At 42.5% G+C, this 21,768-nt stretch overlaps 1 protein-coding gene across 1 annotated transcript in view; it reads right to left on the reverse strand.

Annotated features, from left to right (window-relative positions):
- Positions 1–21,764, reverse strand: part of CILK1 (ciliogenesis associated kinase 1) — a 36,091-nt gene extending 14,327 nt beyond the window's left edge. The window contains exons 1-6 of the mRNA XM_054569480.1: positions 21,642–21,764; positions 18,257–18,311; positions 13,336–13,457; positions 12,302–12,381; positions 1,897–2,029; positions 1,028–1,199 (exon numbers count right to left, since the gene is read on the reverse strand). Of these exons, the coding sequence (XP_054425455.1) occupies positions 1,028–1,199; positions 1,897–2,029; positions 12,302–12,381; positions 13,336–13,457; positions 18,257–18,311; positions 21,642–21,742 (663 nt within the window). The 5' untranslated portion in view covers positions 21,743–21,764. The remainder of the gene's footprint in view (positions 1–1,027; positions 1,200–1,896; positions 2,030–12,301; positions 12,382–13,335; positions 13,458–18,256; positions 18,312–21,641) is intronic.
- Between the last annotated feature and the right edge of the window lie 4 nt (positions 21,765–21,768).

The raw sequence follows: 21,768 nt of genomic DNA on the forward strand, positions 1-21,768 counted from the left end.
GGATGACATTTAAGGGGGCTGGGTAATGAGGAGCCAGCAAATATTTTTAAGAGGTGGGGAGAGTACCAGAGCTGTTCCTTAAGAAGGTGAACTGGCAGCAAACTGAAGGATAAGTTAGAGGAAAAAGACGTGAGGGCAGAAAGATGGGAGGGTGAGCATGGCCCAGCCTGAGACGGCGGTGGCGCACTCCGAGGATGGGAGCCTGTGAGAGGCACCGCACAGAGATACTCGACAGGATTTAAGGACCCAACTCTTGGGGAAGGGGAGGAAAAAAAAGAAGGTCAAAGGGAAACACAGAGGCTGGGGCTCTGGGATTAGGATGGGACCACAGACAGAAAAGGAGAATGAAAGAAGGAAGCTAGTTGGGGATAAACAAAAAGAAATCTGGTGCACCTTGAACCTGTACAACACTGTGTCAATTATATCTCAGTAAAACTGAAAGAAAAAAATACTGAAGCAATGACAATATAAAATAATAAAATACATAAGTAATTCACAAGTATAAAAAGTAACTAAAGTATTGAACACGCATGTAAGGTAAGAAGCACGTAAAACGTTCCAATGTGTTTGTGTTCTTTGGAAGAAGTTTTTAAAAAAAGGCAAATTGTGTCAGATGTGTTGAGTCTGACGTGACGGTGAGGGTGTCAGGAGAAAACCTCGCACAGTTGTACGTGTGTGAATGGAGTTACAAAGCGGGGAGGTGAGGGCTGCAGGTTACAGGTAGGAGACTTCCGAATAGCTCACAAGTGCTGTAGCCATGAGAATCGGGAAACTGGGCAAGGGAGGTGAGGTGCCATACAGAGAAAAGCTGAGGGAGCCAAACGTTTTCTACTTGAGAGCAGGAGGAGGGAGCGAGGCGGCCATATCTGAGAACATGGGCAGTGGAGGGTCACTGAGGTCACAAGAGTGACTCCGGGATGGCAGGTGATCACGGTGCCAGTGCTACAAAGGGGTGGAGGGCAGGGAGCACGGGCGGGGGGTGGGAGGTGCTGGCTCTGGCCCCCAAGCCTTTGTTCTGTATCATTACCTTTTTTGGAGTCCCCAGCACTTGGCAAATTTTGAAGATCGTGTCAATTTCACTGGCCCCAGGGAAGAGTGGCCTGAGGGTGTACACTTCGGCCATGATGCAGCCCACGGCCCAGATGTCGATGGGGGAGCTGTAGCTGGTGGACCTCAGGAGCACTTCCGGAGCCCTGTACCTGGAGGGACAAAGGCGACCTGCCTGTTATCGCTCCCACTGACCAGAAGTAAGTGAAATATATCACCAATTCTCAGTGACAGAGTTTGTAAACTCCGTCCATTTTCTGTCTAGTTCAGAAGGTGGTACATGCACACACGGGCACCGCCAGCTGCTGGGGCTACTGTCATAAACTGGGCTGCTCTATCTTACGCTATTTTCCATGAGCGTGTCTCTACAAGACTCCTCTCTGCAGACTCTCTGAGAAACACAGAGAGAGAATAAAAGCGAGGAAAAGAGAGAGAAGAGGAAGAGAGAAAGAGAGAGAATGTAAAACTTGTCTGTAGACTACTTCTTGGTCATGGCCAACTGCTTAAAATCAAATCCCTAGGGTCTGAAAGTTTTAATAATAGCAATAATCAGGTTATTCAGACAGGTCTTTGGAGAATCTTTCATACAACGCTTTTAGTAAAGGGTCTTTAGGAAGGTCTACGAAATACTATTTATGTTATGGAAAAGCATAATGGACTTCCTTAGAATATTATTTACAACACAAGCTATTAAACCTTGCACAATGCCAACATACCTACAAATATGTGTTTTAAACTGCACTGTTTCTTGGTGAAAAATTAATGTTTGTGACATTAATATTATCCTCAGTATAGTGATACATTTTTAAGGAAATGTAATTAAACCATTTTGAGGAAAACGGTATTCACCATCTGGTAGATACATAATCTGTGTAGGGAGGTCTTGATCGGATTTCTCGGGCCAGTCCAAAGTCTGCAATTTTCACAAGTTCTGGTCCCATGCAGAGGAGGTTCTCAGGCTTTAAGTCCCGATGGAAGAAGCCTGGAGAGACAGCGGAGAGGGAATCAAAAGGCAAGCTTGCTTCTGCATTACTCTTTGCAGCTGTATTGCTCTTTTCATAAAAGCTATACTTTGAGAAGTGGTCTGGTGTGACACTGAAGCCTCTGTACATTCATTCCACTGGTACTGTAGAGTCCTTTGGACCTCTCAAAGGGCTTCATTCATTTCCCTTTGATGAATTCAAAATGTAAAATTGTTCCAAAGTTGATCTCCATAGTTTCTTTTCCCATGAGAGAAATCTTCTTTTAAAATATCAAAACCGAGTTATGGGCTGAGATAACTTTGCAAAAAGAAATTGTCATCCAAGGAAAAAATATTTCAAAAGGCAAGTCTTACGAGTACTGAGAGTTCATACCACAGCAGAAACACAATTACAATTTTTGTTCAAGCAGCAAGGGATTTACGAATATGACTTATTCATATCTGAGATTCTGGTATGTGTTGCAACAGATGTTTAAATGTTAAATACTACTTTGCCTAATGAAGAAGGAGAGGTACAGCTGCAGCTCTCACTGTGAAAGGCAAAGATAACTCATCAAATGGAAAGCAGGTCTCAGCTACAGCAAAGCTCTGGGGTGCATGCAAGAGATACTCAACCTGCCAGCCTTCCAGGTGCACTCAGCCACTGATCTGTGACGTATGCCTCTGGAAACCCAGGGCGCTCCACTTATGGAGAGCATCACTGACATACACATTATTGTACGTGACTCTAAAGCTCCATGGAACACCCAAACTGGAAATTTAAACTGTTAATGCTGCTAATGGTGTTATTTGTTATGTGCTATCATTGCCAACGTTGTGAAAGTTGGTTTCTGACCAGCACATTATGGGAGAAATTAATCACCATCACTGAAGATCTACACTGTTGCTCAACCACCTTTATGCTGGTAATGCTCAAGTCTCCAAGTCTAATGTGCCTTCTCCAACCTTTTCTAGGCTTGTGTCTCTAATGACAGCAGCTGAGGTCACTGTCATCCCCACATCAACGTGTCCCAAACCATCTCTCCTTGAACCTTTGATAAGATATCCAGATACCTTGTAGTAAGGGTGGATCCACCTTTCCCCAGAGAGTCATGGAACTGTCACATTTTTCATCAAAATACCTACTGTCTGTCCTGTGCGCCCTTTCTCACCACCCCTCCCAAATCCTTCCCTGGCCGCCTATCCCTGTGCTGCCACTTTCTAGTAGGCCTTCCTCGCTCCAGCCTGTCGGGATTCTCACTCTTCTGATTATTTAAACACTGTCTTTCCCTTGTCAATGTCCCATCCACAAACACACACCAAGAAACCTTCTATGGCTCCTTTTTAAATTATTTAACAAAGCTGAACTCCTTTCAGTCTATCTAAAGAGTAAAATTTATTTTCCGATACTTACCATCAATACATGTAAAGTGTGTTCCAATCAGGTTCATGGTATTTATTCCTTTTAACAATGTTGTACCCTTTTACTTTTTGTCTACATCAATCCCAATCTTTGTCATCCCTTAGGACTCGCTTTGAGTTACCCTTCCTCCATGGAGCCATTCTAATATGTTAGCCTCCACTTGTTGGTTTGTTCATTCATTCATTCATTCTAGCAATAATTATTCAAGAAGGGCCCACTCCTGGGTTAGGCTCCCTGGAGTCAGAAGCAACCCAAACGGGCATGGCTTTTGCCTTGGTGGAAATAACAGGCCCTCCCCTGTAAACCTGAGCAGAGCTCTACCATTTTCAGGTATGTTAACCATCTCTCACTAATCAGATGTAGCACTTTTAAGGGCAGAGGCCACAGTTATATTTCTTCTGAACGTCTAATGCAGTGGCAGGAGCATGGTGGCTTCAGAACATGTTCTTATTGATAGATCAAAGGACTTGAATAGGTTTGTAGGGAACATGAAGCAATTGCATGGTGTCAAATATACCTGGGTCAAGTAGGGAGGGGCAACAGAGAGTAGACCAGGGCTGCTGGGAAGGTGGGAGGAAGGAAGCCTCACAAGACAGCAGCTGAGAACTGAGAAAGAAGAGCAGCGACGCTGATGCAGCGGGGGAGACACTGACATCTCAGAGTGGGAAGTGCTCATCACAGAGTGAGTTCCTGCAAGACTCTGTCTGCTAGTCAAGGTCGTATTCCAAAAACCTTCCCTGCTCTAGAGGAAGAGGTGGGTGACTGTAATGTGGTTATATGTGAAAACCGCACTGGATGTCATGCATCATGGAAAGCAATAGAGTTTTAATGAAAGGACATTCCTCTCTATTCATCATTCCGAAGACACCAGGGCTTAGTACTAGCTCAAGTTCCACATGGATAGTATTACAACATAATAATAGATCTGTAAGGTGAATGGCTGTCTAAGATGGACAATGTAAATGTAATTGCAGAGTTTAGAACCCAGTACACATAGAAGGGCTGAAGGTACAGAAATGATTGCATACATTTGAGAAGGCCGCAGGTGAGAAGAGGAAGTGCTTCCATCCACCAATGAGCTGCTTCTATTTTCCCTAATCTGAGGCATTGAGAAGATCAAAGGAGTTAGATCTTGATTAGACCAGAGACAGGCATAGTGATTTTTCTATTTATATAGCATATGTATATCTATGAGTGTCTATATGTGTATATGTGTAGAAAGTATATATATACACACACACACACATATATATGCATATATATATTTCATCACTTCATTCTTTATCCTGCCATTGTACCAATATACTATATAATAGCCTCCCTCACAACAATTTCTTAAGTATTCTAATCAAATTAAGAGTAAATTAAACCTAAATCATAGGGAGAACCAAACTTAAGTCTGTCAACTCAACAAATTCAAACACTAATTCAGTGTTAGTCAAAAATGGCCTTTAAAACAAAAGAAAGAATTTCTGATGTGGAAAAATTTGGATGGCCTATTCTCAGCCTAATTAAATAAAGATGATCAACGCCCACCAGAGTGGGCGAGGTCTGTTCTAAGAGTTAGTATAACTGAGTCAGTGTGTTTGGACCCTCTGTTCTTTAGAGCACCATCCAGCTCCCAGAAGGCCTGACTGCGTGCTCCCATCTTGGAAATGACTTAAGAATGTGAAAATGCACAAACGTGAATAGAATTATTTTTTGTCAGTGCATCCAGGAAGACCCCTGTGGCCCCTGAAAATATATGAACCATGAGACCATGGTCTCTTTTCCTAAAAACTCAGAGTACTAAAAACATGCCAGTAAGAAATGAAATGATGGACACTGTTTTCTTACTGAACAGACGGGAGAAGTGAGTCATGGTGGGTGGGTGAATTATTCACAATACTACCAAGAAATGTGTCACAGCTGTGATACTAGGGAGCTCTACTCTGTCCCCCTTGATCCATATAGCTAAATCTTGATTTGTGGTTCTGGTCCTCTCAAGTCCAGATTAATGCTGTTTCTCCTCTTAGAATCTACTTTTCTCCTTTCATTGGGCTAACATTATTACTAAGCTTATGTGGAATTTCTCTTATAATGAGTCATTTGTCCTCTAGCCCTCAAGACCCACTGCCGCCATCTATAACACACACCTCAACAAACTTACCTCTTCTCCTGTTCAGTTCATCCCATCACATTGACTTATACTGAGATACGAGTATTCTTTTTTAAATTATATTTTATTGATTCTGTTATTACAGTTGTACCCATTTTTCTCATTTTGCCCTCCTCCACCCAGCACCCCCTAGTCCCTTAGGCAGTCCTCACATGATTTTTATATCCGTGGGTCACGTGTAAGTTCTTTGGCTGCTCCATTCCCTATACTGTACTTTCCATCCCCATGGCTAATCTGTTAACTACCTATTTGTACTTCTTAATCCCCTCACCTCCTCACCCTTTCTCCAACACGCTCCTCCCATCTGGCAACCACCAAAATGCTCTCCATATCCATGATTCTGTCTCTGTTCTTGTTTGCTTAGTTTGTTTTTAAGATTCTATTGTTGATAAATATGAATTTATTGCCATTTTGTTGTTCATTGTTTTGATCTTTTTCTTAGATAAATCCCTTAAATATTTCATGTAATAATGATTTGGTGATGAATTCCTTTAGTTTTTTCTTATCTGGGAAGCTGTTTATCTGCCCTTCGATTCTAAATGACATCTTTGCTGGATAGAGCAATCTTGTCTGTAGGCCCCTGCTTTTCATGACTTTGAATATTTCTTGCCAGTCCCTTCTAGTCTGCAAAGTTTCTTTTGAGAAGTCAGGTGTGCCCTTCATGTGGGCTGAGTATACCCTACTCTTTGTAGTTGAGCTTTGATTGGTGTTGGCAGGCCAATGGGAGGGATATACCCAGGCCAGTCAGCTGCAAAGACTGGCTGTGACCACGGAACACCAACCTCTGCCCTCTGTGGAGGATCAGCTGTGCAGGGGGAGGGTGGTGGTACTCCTATGTGGTCTGTAGCTGTCCACTGGGTGTGCAGGCTCTGGGGTTTCCTGGGTGGTGCCGGCCAAGGTCAGACTCCACCTGTGTTTTCCCCAGTGAGCTATAATGCAATCTGAGGTGGCTGCTACTTGTGCTGGGCTTGGAGATTCCCAGGTAAAGCCAAGTTGTGAATCTAGACTGGCTGCTGCTAGTGTTGGGCCTGGGGCCACTTAGCAAGAAGTACGGGGGCGGGGAGGTTCATTGAAGCTGACTGTTGTTTGTTTGAGAGGATTGAGGAAGTTGTGAAGCGTGAGCCAAGACTAACCATTCATATGGAAAGGCAGCTTGGGTGGGCCTGTAAATTAGATGGGATGGACGCTCTGGGGATCTCCAGGGTGGGGCAAGCAGTGTTAGCCAGGGTGATGGAGTCTCAGATATGGCACCCAATCTGTAGCACTGTGGCTCTTTGGGGGACGGTTTGAAGAGGAACAATGGCCTCTGCCTGCCTCTCTGTTTGGGGGAAAGCTGTCCCCCAGCTTTCGCCCTGACACCAGACACTTCAGTCCCCCCCTGTATGCCACTGCTGCCTTTCAAGCTGCTACCCTGGTGCTGGAGCTCAGAGGGAGTGAATTTAAGTAAGTCCAAGTGTGGGTTCTTTAAGGGGAACTGCTTGGGACTCCAGAAATTTCTTCTACCAACTCTACCCCTGCTGGTTCTTGCAGCCAGAAATTATGGGGACTTATTTTCCTGGCACTGGAATCCTGGGCTAGGAGCCCTGGAAGTGGCTGGGACTCCTCACTCCTGAGATATCCCTCCCGCATTTTTATCCCCCACACATAAATGTGGGACCAGCCCATTCCGTGCCTGTCCCTACTCCCAGTCTGGATGGAGGTGGTTTCTTTAATTCTGTAGTTGTCAGACTTCCATTCAATTCAATTTCTGATGGTTCTGAGTGATGGCTGTTCTATATTTTAGTTGTAATTCAGATGTGGTTGTGTTAGAAGGCGAGCCGTGTTTACCTACGCCACCATCTTCACCGGAAGTCTCAAGTATTCTTGCACTCCAGACCTCGTCCTTGCTTCCACCCTGGTCATGCTCCCGTAATCACAGACCATCTCCTCCCGCCACTCAAACTTCATCTTTCCCTCTTCCACAGAGAACATGTGCACTAATGAAATAAGGAGAATGAAGATTCTGGTTCCCCAAATGTCGCTTTAAGCAGCTTTCTTTTCTATGGATCATACTTCAGGCCCCAAATAAGTGATCAGAGGGAAGACGGCTAGGAAAAAAAATTAACTGCAAACAGGCTCTTAAAATTGCTGGTGAAAACTGTATCTGTCAGTTGACATATGTTGTCTGTTAGACTGTATAAGCCTTTATAACTAGGAACATTCATGAATATGTCTCTAGAATGTAGCCCTCTGTTCTTTTCATTACTGAATAACAGCAATAGTTATTATTAGCCTTATGCCCATGAGTTCTTTTCCTTGGTAATTAAAAGCATAAGAGCCTCATGTCATGTACATTTACTTTTCATCACTATTTTAACAAAACAGTACTATTTCCATATGAGAGGCAACACTGCACAGTGGTTAAGTATACAGGCCAATCAGATTGCCCAATTTCAAACCTCAGTTCTGTTCACTGGCTGGCAAATCATTTAACGTCTCAGTGCCTTACTTCCCCCATCTGCAAAATGGGGGAATAACAGTGTTTACCTCATGGAGCTTTTATGCAGGATTCAATGTGTTAATAGCTGTAGAGCTTTCAGAGCAGCACTTAGCACATCAGCACCTTGCAAGAGCTTGCTGTTATTAATAGTATGAATCCTCTCATTTTCTCTTCCTAACAACCTGGTAAAGTGGAGAGGCAGACACAGCTCCACTTTTGCAGATAAGAGCCAAGGCTCACGAGGCTCGTGGTGTGCCTCATGACCTGTGAGGTGGTGGTGCTAAGCCCTGATGTGACTCCTGGCTGGGTCCACGTTCTGCTGATGTGTGCACTGGGCTTGTAACAAGAGTCCACTTCTCCCTCTGCACTTCTGATTCACAATGCAAACCTGTATGGCCGGATCATTCAGAGATCACACAACAGTGCCATTAAGATAAGAACCTTCCTGTTCAAAAGTGTCTGGCTTTCATAATTCAGCAACAGCCCTTCAATTTAATTTCAGGGTACCCCACGCCAGCTGAATAACAGAGGGATTTTCTCTTTCATCCTGGCAGAAAATGGGCTGTGCTTACTTTTCATTAAGAACCCTGGGGCGAGGACACCGTCAGCCACAAAGGAGGCTTTCTCCCCTCTGCCATATTGTTAATGAAGAACCTGACAGGAATACAGGGAATTCACCAGAGAACACTTAAACACTGTGAATTTATGCAGCATACGTTTCTGCAACGGAAGTTTTAATTTCACAGGTATTACTGAATGTAAACCTCCAATGTTTCTATAAAGAAGGCCACAAGGACAGCAACACACAGAAAGGCCAAGGACTGATTCAAGGTCATGCACAGGAAGGCAGGGGTGAAACACAGAAGCAGAGATCCATTTCTCAGGGCAAAACACTGTTCTCCAAGCCACCTAATGTGTTTCTGATTACTGGCATGGTTAAGTGTGACCTGAATATTTGTAAGGGCAGGTTAAGGATGAAACACAGCACGCATTCATTATTTAATTCTTGCAAAGTACATATGCTTTGGCATCGCTCAGTCAACCCCAAGCAGAATCGTGCTTTCATTCCCTCTGTGTGGAAAGTACTCAGTGACATGAACTACAGCCATAGCAACTGCCTGCAGTACTGCTCTCCCCTCTCAAAGGAGTGTACTCCCGGGGGGGGGGGGGCGCAGAATGCGCGTCCTCGCGGTGAGAGGGAGCCAACAGGGAAGAGCCTGAAACTCACCAGGCAGATCTGTGAAGTGTTTTACGTTACTTTTTTACCATTACTGGAGGAAACAAATAATAGGGAGTTACATGTGCAGCTAACCAAAGTCAAATCAATACTATATGAATACCATTGAAGTTTCCAAAAATCATTTATCAACGAAAATGAGGTAGAGCCTGTAAAATTAATATCAACCTACAATTATCATCATTTTCTTAACCTCTTACTCTCTTGTTTGCTTTGAGGACAGGTTTTTCTAGTAAAGCATGGTTAATGGGCACAGGTCTTTGAGCTAATCGCTGCTCTACCCCTTTATTACACTGGGGCCTTTGAGAGGACTTTAAACCTCTCTAAAGCTCTTTGGAAGGAATAGATACCATCTATGCTTTCTACCTGAGAAATTGGCATGGAAATAAATAAAGTAACAGATGAAATGTTATTAAGTTACAACTAGAACTGGGCCCTTAACACCTGGGGTTATAAAAGTACAGGTGGTCTTACCTTCTCAATAAACTGAGCTTCCCATACACAACCCGAGTGTCTAAGGCATGTAAGGGAAACGGACAGTGCAGGGTTCCAAAGGGCTGTTTTGACATAATAGTGTATGGAAGCTAACTTATTGGATATAAATATGTATTGTGTATGCATACATACATGTGCATTAGTGTGTTTGTAAGTATGGTGGGAGGAGCATATACGTGGAAACATGTACATGAGGGTTTGTGTGCATGGAGATGTATATGCACATGTATGAAGGTACATCTGTATATTCGTTAGATGGGTTAGGTAGAGACCTGGATAAAAGTCTACTTGTTCTTTCTGACAACAAATACCTGAGCCTCATAAAAGCAGCAGAAAACAAAAGAAGAGAAGGCCAAAGAATATTAACTTTCTCTGAGGTCTCCCACTCAGTTTCTAGCACTGAGCAAGACAGCCCAAGCAACTGAGATGCTATGACTGGCCCCAAATGAAAACATTCTGGGTGACCGTTCTCTTTTGAGAAACTCTTTGATTTCTTGTTATTTCTTTTTTCCTGGGCTCTTAAATCTAGTAAGTAACTCTTATCCCCCGTTTGTCTCGATGTCTTACTATACGTTTTTCATGTTTTGTAAATACATACCATCCCTTGTGAATTCTGGTGACTACAGGCTAAAGTGCTACCTTGATCAATGTCAGCAGAATCAGACATACCTTTTACTAAAAACTTTTTCCTAGAATTGGTTTACATTTTGACTCAGTCTTGCAATTACTTGCTGATTATTCAGCATGTGCCTGAGGCTGGCAAGGATTTGCACAGATAGCTTCTGTCTGTTGTTTGCATTTCATTTAGTCTCTAACTGTGAGAGGCTACCCAGGGGCTAAAGAAGAGGCTGGAACAACCCCAGATGGACTGTACCACATGCTGTGGCAGAATGTCTTTTCTACCCACTACCAATTTGTATCAAATCTGAACTGACTATAATATCAAAGTGTTTCCACCCAGTTTCCTTATTGGGTAATGAAACTCATTTGTTGGTGCAGTATTTGCAATGGCAACGATGTCCTTACATTGGGAGTGAATGGATATCTGCTTGTGCAAGATCAGCCACATTGCCCACCTGTGTATGTATTAAAGTGACCTCAAATCACCTCCTGAGGGACCTCCTGGCTCTACTGGTGAACATGTCCTTCCCACGGCTCTGTGTTCACAAGAAGGTATCCATCCAACCCCAGGTGGGCCTGCATCCAGTAGTAACAAAGACTAGTAATGCCCCAGACACTTGCTGGAAAATATAGCCTCAAACTCATTGCTACTCAATATCTTTCAAAAGCTCAGCTAAGAAGAGCAATGGTGATAGAGGATTTCCTGAAGGGTATGTGGCCATCTATTTCTCTAGATCAGTGATTTTCAATCAGTGGGCTGCAAGAGTTTTTAAAACATGCAATCCCTGACTATTTAGTCAGGGGCACTGACCTTTTTTCTCTTAGATTGTAAAAAAGAAAAAAAAAAAAAAAGACAACAGCAAAGCAACAATAGCCATCTGGTGTAAATAGATCAAAGTTACACCTATTTTTTTTTTGTCAGATCAGGAAAAAAATACATTTTTTGGTGTGGTTTTATGTGTGCCGTGAAATGAAAAAGGTTGAAAATTGCTGCTCTAGGTCTCTCTTTCCTTGGACTGACCAGACCATCCCTAGAGCGAATTATACTGGGCCTTGGTAGAACTGCTTTCTCTGATCAGGTGATATAATTGTCCCCTACTGGGGGACATGATGTGAAACATCCCCATGTAACCTGTCACTGTGTTCACCATGAAGTCCCCTCAACAAGGATACACATAAGAGAACCTCTTTTGTCTCAGTACCAAGAATAGCTCTGCTCCTCTTGGGCAAATGGACTGTTTCTACCTTGGGGAAACTATGTCGCTTGTAATTGTTCATGTTTCACATTTTGCATTGTCAGAAAGCAAGCTCAGAATCAAATCTGTAGCGTGCTTCTCCCACTTAAATAAAACATGCTGATGTATATTTTGTGGATTAACCCCACTCCTGACTATATCCATAACTTGTTCTGCCTTTGCCCTTTTCTTTCTTTGTTAATTTTTAATTCATTTTATTTTCCTGTGTTGCATAAATCTTGTTAGCCTATTTTTTTAACCCTTTTGAACAAACTGAAATACAAATACATTAGGAAAATTGGAAGCCACAATAAATCCATGTTAGTTACTGGGTTAAACATAATATGTGAAACTTCTCTGAATCCTAATCTTAGGTTTCTCATTAATACACGTTGATGATCAAGAATAATTTTAGATCTATAACTAACAAGCTTAATGTTTAAGCCTAAAGTATAAGAATATGCAAACGTGATAAAGAATGAGGAATATTAAAAAAATCAAGATAACGTATTCCAAGATCCATTGTCAGCCTCTCACTTCTTTAACCTTTCCTCGGAATCAGTTAAAAAGACACCAATGCTTCCTGCATCTACCAGATGACAACATTTCCCTGTATCCACAAGAACAATAATCCAAATTGCCTACCGTGTTTGTGAATAAATGCAAGTCCTTGCAGTATCTGATACATGATATTCCTTATAGCAGACTCAGGAAACAATTTATTTCTGTATGGAACAGAGGAAAAAAAGTTACAAATCTAGATTTATAAATGAAAATGGAATTAATTTTGGTTATATAGTTAGAACTTATGAAAATATTTGCTCATGTGCTAATTTGAACAGATCCTTTGAAAATAAAGAGCAAAGAAAAAGGCCATATATCCATACAAGAGAGCAACTTTATACACCCCAAATACATTGAGTTATATTAGAAAGATGCAATGATGAAATATTTTATAGTAAACCCCCTCAACGAAATTCCCTCTAATGTAGCATACAAAACTCTTGTCTCTCCATAGTATAAGCTAAAACTTAAAAATTTTTTTAATAGGAAACATTTAAGGCTTTATGAAATGCAGTAGATAGTAACATCTCCCCTGTTAGGCAAGCCTCGCAGCTTCACTGCTATTATTGCTAATGAAGACAATACTTGTTCACTGAAATCACTGAGTGATGCAGTGAATGGCTTTCATTTGCCACCAAGAAAATGTGTCCAAGAGGTTCTACACAGTTCACTTTTAAAGTTTATAACTACCATAGCAGGTACATTTTTTATTAGTCTTCTCTACCCAGCACACAGGCCCCTGAACACTGTGGCAAGAAAGGAACTGAAATAAACCCCGAAGCTTTCGGTGGAGGTCTCGAAATGAATGAAGCTATTACACCTCCGACTTGCAGTTGCTCTGCCCACATGTCCTTGTGGGAAGAGAGAACTGCAGAATACGTTAAATATCTTCTTTGGGCGAGTAAACCATTATAACATGAAAACAGCTTCACTGAAACTAGCTCCCATGAAGCTGTCATAAGGCATCCGAAGCAGGAATTGTGGGTTGGGTCCTTCCTCTAATGGCCAGCTTGAAACAGCAAAGCCTAAGGAACATGACTGAAAAAACAAAAGCAGAAAGAAAACATGTCTACTTTGCAATATTTAGTCCTAAGAGCAAGAAAACCAAACCATACCTTTCTTTAATGAGCTGGTAAAGATTTTCCTTCATGTACTCAAAGATAAAATAAAGATGATCATTTTCCCTGATAACTTCTTTTAATTTTACTATGTTGGCATGGTTGAGTTTCTTTAAAGACTAAAAGGCAGGGAAGAAAAACAAAAAATCAAGAGAAAAAAATCTATTGCTGAAAAAGAAAAGTACTCCATGTATATACTTCGGAAGAAACAGCTAATTCTAAAACCACAGAAATACCACAATTATTATTTTAACAATAATAAATCGTATTTCTATGAAATCAAGAGTAACTTTACATGGGGAAACTATCTTGATTAACTGACTGGAATGTCAATTTGATGAGTTTCCTGGCTGCCATCACACCAGGCAATGGGCCAGGGCTAATTCAGGTTCATTCCATCCAGATAACAGAATTCACGCCTGGGAGGTGGGGACAGAAATCAATTGGCAGGTGAGGCTTTGCTTGTTCTAGTACAGACACACCTCGTTTTACTGCACTTCACTGCATTGTGCTTCACAGATGTTGTGTTTTTTTTATAAGTTGAAGGCAAGATCCTCCTCCAGCAAAAAGATTACGACTTGCTTTATTATGGAGGTCTGGAACCGAACCCACAATTTCTCTGGGGTACGTCTGTATTGGACAAGGCAGCTACTTTGGGACAAAAATCACCAGTTAACAGTCTGCAGACATTACAAACAAGAAATTGTTCAAAGAGAAGCCAATAGCCTGATTCCGTCAATTCTATCTGCCTCACGCGTGTCCATGAGACACACGGTGCTCCTTACAATGTGTGTTCTGAAGGAGGGGGAAAGGGAAATCTCATCGGAAAGACGCTGAAGTGATATGGGAGAAATATCTCTGCTTCTAAGAATAGCAAAGGCAATAAAAGTCAGACACGAGGAACAAGAAGGTGACTCAGAAAATGATGCATGACGTTATTATTCAGCCTTGCATATATGCAGCTGTCCTCTTCCAGGGACATACACGTGAGTGAGTACAGATGGAAACTATTTGTTGCTTGCCTCATTAGTTCTGTCAATGGGGAGCAGCAGTCCTGTTCATGGATAACAACCGGGGATATCTGACCACTGGTTTACTCACTAGTTGACTGGAATTTGATAGACTGGCTCCTTCCAGGAAGTCTCAAAGGGTCATTCTGGCCAGTAGGACGAGCCCTGTAATTCAAAAAGCCTCTTCCTCACAGAGGAGAGAGTCCAATAATAACACATTGTAAAGCCCTCTTTATCTTTGAATTTCCTTGTAAGAATGCCCCTTCCACAAAACAAGCACAATGTCTGAAGACGAAAACGTTAACATTAATATCCAACTCTGGAAGGACACTCAATAATAAGGTACTCCAGGGATCAGAGCTTGGGAATGTGTAATATGATCAAGTTATTTCAAGCAGCTGGGAAGAGAGATGAATATGGCCAGTGAATTAGAATAAAATAAGACTTTTCTGGAGCCTCTTCCCTGAAAGACAAGCCCCTGCCAACATGCTTGTCTGTCAGGAAATACTCAGCTGCTTTGGCCAAATGCACAGATCCTTCTAGAATGACCCAACCAGCCTGATTACTTCTCTTAGCTGGGTTGCATTCCTGGTTCTCCATGGGTAGCAAAAACAAACATTGCTTAACTTGTAAGTAGTATTCACTGGACTCTCATGGACTGCAGCAATCTTTTCTGCCTGTGTGCTTAAAATGCATCCCAAGCAATGGCTGAGATGTCCAGTGGCCACAGAGCAAATTTGTTCAGAGGAAAATGATGTAAGTTTTAAAATTTTTCAAGAGAACTCTAGGCAAGGAGTAGGATACCTTCCGCTGTTAGCCTGAAGTGTGTTCTGAGCATGAATTACTGGCCCGAGTCTAAGAGTAGCTCTCAGCTCTTCTTTCTAAGTGAGGCTCATGAGCAAGTAAAAGTCTGTATTAGCTTAGTATAAAAAGAATTAATTTTGTGTAGAGGACTTCATGTGACTGATTTTACAGAGATATATTTCCAAAAAGAAGGCATCTTATTTTGGCTCAGGGCACGTTTACAAAGGAGAGGAAAAGGCAGGACAGCTGTATCAATGCAGAGAAGTGGAAGTAGCAAATTAAACCTGGGTCAGCAGTCTGAGTAGGGACTGTTTCTCCCAGCACATGAAGGTTCCTAACTGTTAACAAAACTACAGTAAGTACTCACTTAACATTATTGAAAGGTTCTTGGAACGGCAGTGAATCGACATACAGTGAAATGAATTTTATCATAGGCTAATTGATATAAACAAGAGTTAAGTTCCTATCTCATCAATGTTATAACAAAAGGACGTAGGAGGAAAGGACATTATTTGAGGACCTGCTGTACAGTGTACCGAGCCTCAGGGATACCCTGGGCGTAAGAGACAGTGCCTGCCCTTCAGAGGCAAACAACCCAATTCACAGGAGAGGACAAAATACTTGTAACAAAATAAAGAAGATCATATTAAGGGTCAAAGAAATGACAGAAACAAGGAGCATCAGAGATGTTTTAGGATGAGCAATCCTCAAACCCTGAGAAGTCAGTGAATGACATTAAGAAACAGCAACACCTAGACAGCTCAGTTGGAGGGAAAGGTTGTCTCAGGAGAGGGTGGAGTGGTACCGTCTGTGTTTGAGGAGTAAGAATTACCCTAGTTAGGTTCTAACGAAGACCCTCTGGAAGACTCTAACTGGAGAGGTGGGCACGGAGGGCACTGGATGCCAGGGGGATACCCACGAGGCTTTCAGACAAAGCTGGGTTTGAAACCAAACCGCATGGCTTAACGTTGAGTTTACCTCAAGCAAGTTACTGAGCCTGGGCCTCAGCAGTTCTCAGGAGCAAACCCAAGAAACTAACACTTTCCCTGTCAGGTCGCTTTGGGGATGAAATAAGACGATGTGTGCTGAGCACCTAAGGCACTTCCTGTCCCATAACAACCTCTCAGTAAACGGGATAGAGTGTATGAGCAGCTGAATGCCATGGAGCTCATTCTAGCAGCAGCACACAGGACGGAGGACACTTGTGGAAAGTGGGATCACACAGCCACCTGCAAGGAGCTGGGGTTTCTGGGTAAATGACAATTAACAGAAGGGGGAGAAAATAGGAGCACTGAGGGATGCAGACAGTCTAGAAAATTCAGGTACCAATATCCACTAAGCAGTTGAATATAGGGGCCTGAAGCAGGGGCAGGAAAACTTTTCTCCAAAAGGACAGAGAGTAAATATTGTAGGCTTTCTAGGTCTACTGCAGCTACTCCGCTTTGTCATTGTAGCATGAAATCAGCCATAAGTAATATCCAAACAAATGGACATGGCTGTGTTCCAATATAATTTTACTTATAAAACTAGAATCTGGGCCATTTGTTAATCCCTGGTCTAAAGCATACGATAAAAGATTTGATGGGACTGCTGGGGGAAGGGGATTGAATGACATTACTCAGGAGGAGAGTCAGAGCGAAGGAAAAATTGCTAAGAACAGAATGTGAGAAATCACTGATATTTAAGGGAAGAACCATAAAAGAACTGGTGAAAGGCAAGAAAAAGGTAGGACAGCTAAGCAACAGCAGAGCCACACAGCCCTGGGAGAGGAGGGGAAGAAGCGGTCAACAGCACCCAACATTGCAGGCAAGAAAGTGCCTGAGAAAAGGGCCCTGGACTTGGCGACTGGCGACTTTAGGAGAGCAGCTTCCGTGGCGTTGCAGAGAGATGCCTGACTCAAGTCAGTGGTAGGTGGGCAATGATCACAAAAGGAGTTGTTGGGAAGGTAAGGAAAGGAAAGGGGTAGAAGCTCAAGGGGAGAGAGGGCTGAGGCTGATTACAGAGAATGGCAGGCACATTTATAGACTGAAGAGAAGGGGCCAGTGGAAAAGAAGTTTAAAGAAATGGGGAGGTTCACCATAGTCAAAAAGTGAGAGCAACCCAAGTGTCCACCAATGGATGAATGGTTAAGCAAAATGTGGTATATCCAGACAATGAAGTATGATTTAGCCTTAAACAAGAAGGAAATTCTAACACATGCTACAACATGGATGAACTTTAAGGACATTACACTAAGTGAAATAAGCCAGTCACAACAAGATAATGCAAGCATGCCTTGGAGATACTATGGGTTTGGTTCTAAACCACCTCAGTGAGCGAGTATTGCAATACAGTGAGTTGGAGGATTTTGGTTTTGCCTTCAATTTGTACAAAATGCAACATCTCCTGGCTGGTGTGGCTCAGTGGATTAAGCACCAGCCTGAGATCCAAAGGGTCACCGGTTTGATTCCCAGTCAGGGCGCCTGCCTGGGCTGTGGGCCAGGTCCCCAGTTGGGGGCGTGCCAGAGGCAACCCCACATTAATGTTTCTCTCCCTGTCTTTCTCCCTTCGTCCCCACTGTCTAAAGATAAAAAAATAAAATATTTAAGAAAAAACCCTCAAAAAACAAAATGAAACATCTGTGAAACACAATAAAATGAGATCTGCCTGTACTGTATGATTACACTTGTGGAATGGTGGTTGCCAGGGGCTGGGGGAGGGGTCATGGGGAGTTACTGTTTAATGGGTACAGAGTTGCAGTTTTGCAAGAGGAAAAGAGTTCTAGAGATAGATGGTGATAATGGTTGTAAAACGATATGAATATACACTTAAAAATTGGTAAGATGGGAAATTTTATCTTATTTGTATTTCATCACAATTTGAAAGAAAAAAGTTCAGTGGGAAACTATTGAAATTTGAATAAATCTGTGATTTATTTAATAGTAATAAACCAAGATTTAAAATAAAATATATTCACTAAAAGCATTAGTGTTATCATTCTCCCCCCTTTTTGGCTTCAGTGAAACAATTCACACAGAATGACTATATCAACAACAAATCTAAGCATGTATAGCACTGTTTTAATCAACCATACATAAGTTATTCCCTACTGTATTAATAAATACCTTAACCTCCCGAAGGTTCATGCATTCCTCCCAGGAATAAAACTTCCTTTTCATTCTAAAAGAGAAGAAAGAAACAAACAGTATGCTTACTACCAGTCACAGGTTAAACTTTATTTTGAAAAAAAAGTTTTCATTCTGAGCTTAATGAATGTGCTTAAAATGGTTTTGATTTCTATAGAATATTCCACTATCCAAAACAGCATTTATTTTAAAACTTGACAATGCTATCAATCCTGTGTCACCAAATTTCCCAGCAGAGGTGGTACAGAGTAGTCCAAAGAGGCCTGGACTGCTCTCTTGCTCTATCACTGACAGGTTAGTCTTGCCTGGAAGGGAAGCCCTGTTTCTTATTTTATGTAGACCAGAGCTGTCCAACGGACCTTTCTGTTATGCTTGGGAATGCTTTGTCTGTCCAGTATGGTGACTAATAGACACATGTGGCTACTGAGCACTTGGAATGTGGCTAATGAAACATAGGAACTGAATTTTAATTAAATTTACATTTAAAGGCCACACATGGTTACCTGCTACCATGTTAAACAGTATTGTTCTAGGCATCCTGGTACAAGGGTTGGCAAGCTATGTCCCACAGGCCAACTCCGCTCCGCCATCTGTTTTCCTAAAGCCCATGAGCTAAGAGGGCATTTATATTGTTAAATAGTTGGGACTGAAAATTCAAATGAAGAAGATTTTGTGGCATGTGAAAATTATCTGGAATTCACATGTCAGTTTCCACAATGACGTTTTATTGGAATACAACCACACTCATTCATGCATATATGGTCTATGACTGCTTTCACACTACGACAGCAGAGCTGAGTTGTGACAGGGACCATATGACCTGCAAAGCCTAAAATATTTACTGTCTGGCTCTTCACAGAACGAGTTTGCCAATTCCTGGTATGGAGCCTGAAGTGAGGAAGAGAAGCCTATTAGGTAACCAGAAACTCAGGTTTTGAGGTTATATCTTTCATTGCATTTGAATCACATTGTCTTGTTTGAATCTTACAGCTGCCCTGTGAAATAGGTAGGGCAGGCCAGGAAACTAAGAAACAGAGAAGTGACACAATTTTCCCAAGATCTCACTGTTGGCTAATAATAGACAAACTTTCATCTTTCCACATCACTCTGACACCCTGCCACCAACGTCACACTGTCTCCTAGTTGAGTGACCAATTCCCTTATTCATGCCCTAAATTACTTGGCCCCTCCTATGTGGCAGGGACTCTGTCAGGCACTGGAGATACAATGATGAGAGAGACATCCCTCATGGAACTGACATCTTAGCAGGAGGGCAGGTAATTAATCATTTTCTGTACTAAGTAATGGAAGGAAAGGTACAGGGCATTGAGAGAGGGCCCCTAGGCGACCTAATCTCATCTGGGGTAGTGGGAGCATTCCCCGAGGGAAGCGATATTTCAACCAAAACCTGATGGATGAGTAGAATCTAGTTTGGTAGGAGGCATGGGAAAGGAAATATCATGTGACGGCTTGGGGCAGAATGGTACTGGTGAGCTCAAGAAGCTGAAAGGCCAGAGTGGGCAGAACAAAGTAGGCAGGGGGTCACGATAGGAGATACAGCTGAAGAAAACAGGCAGGGGCTGAACAAGGCAGCTATTTATAGGTCACATTAAAAATCAGGGGCTTGATCCTAAAACTGATAGGACGACATGAAAGCTATCTTAGTTTGAGTTCCCCTGAAAGCAGAGCCTGAGGCCAGGACTCACTCAGGTGGAGACAATTTATTTGGGAGGTGATTTCAGGAAGTCTGGGCAAGGAGCAGGGAAACTGGGAACAGAGAGGTAGGAAATCTATTAAAGGGTACACTGCTGAGCTGATACCAAGGTCGGCCTGCTGGGGGACCTTCTCAGGAACTATGTAGGAGGCACGCTGGTTGAGAGTGTCCTGCAGGTACTTGTGGTGGGATGCTGGTGGCAGGCATGAAACTATACTCCACAGCACCCTGGAGCCAGAAGACATGCTGGGGCAGCAGAACACAACGGATACTCAGCACAAATGGTTTTAGATAATTAGATTCATATGTTTAAAATAACCCCTTCTGAAAGGAATAGATGGGACTAAGAATGGAAGACAGGAAAATCCTACAGAGGAAATTATTCCAGCAGCAGAGGTGGTAAAACATAATGGATTGAAAGGGAAGTTAACAGTGGAATATAGAGAGGTAGGTGGGTCAGATAAACAGTTAGTAGTTAGAAGGGACAGGACTAGTTGACCAGCATATGAAGGGAAGTCAGGAAGACTCTCAGCTTTTGTGGGGATGGTAGTGTCATTTATCAAGACAGGGAATGCTGAGAAAGAAACAGGTTGGAAGCAAAAGCAGAACGTGTTGGATAAAAGTTCAGTTTTAGATACGATGAATTTGAAGTGCCTATAGGACATCCAAATGGAGATGCTGAGAAAGCAACTGGATATAAATGGGTGTGGCAGACATATTCCAAAGACCCCCATCTCCTATTCACACCTGGTATAACCCACTCTCCTTCAATGACTTGCTTCTAATCAATAGAATACAGCAATTTGAGAGGCTATCACTTCTGTGCTTAGTTTAAAACAACAACAACAGAAAGATGTGGCCTCCATTTTTTTAGAAGGCTCGTCTTGCCTTCTTGGCTCCCATGTCTTGATGAAGTAAGTTGCCTCCAGCCCACAGCCAACCAGAAACTGTGGCCCTCAGTCCGACACCTCAGGGTGTGCTGAATGCTGCCCGTGATCCTGTGAAGGAGCGTTGAACTAGATTCCTCCCCAATCCAGCTTTAGACAAGACCCCAGCGCCAGCCAACACCGTGACTGCAGCCTCATGAGAGACCCTAAAGCAGAGAACCCAGCTAATCCATGCGCAGACTCCTGACCCACTGAATCTGTGAGATAGTTATATTAAACCACCAATTCTTGGGGTCAACTTTTATGCAGCAACAGATGACTAATACAATGAGTCTGAACTCAGACTGCAAAGGGCAAGTGGGGTTGGGGGAACAAGTCAGTAGTCACCAGATCACCACATGTGTAAGTGATTCAACTTAAGTCACTTAATTTCTCAGAGCTTCAGTTTCCTTTCCCATGAAATAATATTTATTAACCTACTTGTTACTACCTCACAAGAGAAGAAAACACTTTGAAAAAGTAATAGTGCTGTATGCTAGGTAGCAAGTCTAAAGTGGCAATGTGTTTAAGACCTCTAACATGAGTATTCCAGAGTCGACAATCACCTAACCCACAGAAATCAATGTCCAAATTCTTCTCCATGCTTCCTGTGCACTCTCCTTTAGAAATGTTTCAAAAACGAGGAATGGAGTGAGCAGAGTTAAAGCAAAGTTGACAATGTATGGCTGAGGAGAGATTCATGAGAGTGAAGGAAAAAACTTACTTTTTAATGGCAATCAGTTCCCCAGACTCAATGCTTCTTCCCAGCAGGACGGAACCGTAGGTTCCATCCCCAAGCTGCCTGATCGTTGTGTATCTATTCATGGTGTGCCCACGCAGGCCGGACGCTC

The sequence above is a fragment of the Pteronotus mesoamericanus genome, unplaced genomic scaffold, assembly GCF_021234165.1.
Source record: "Pteronotus mesoamericanus isolate MK-2021 breed Mesoamerican mustached bat unplaced genomic scaffold, CSHL_Meso_final contig_20, whole genome shotgun sequence".
Taxonomy (NCBI): Eukaryota; Metazoa; Chordata; class Mammalia; order Chiroptera; family Mormoopidae; genus Pteronotus; species Pteronotus mesoamericanus.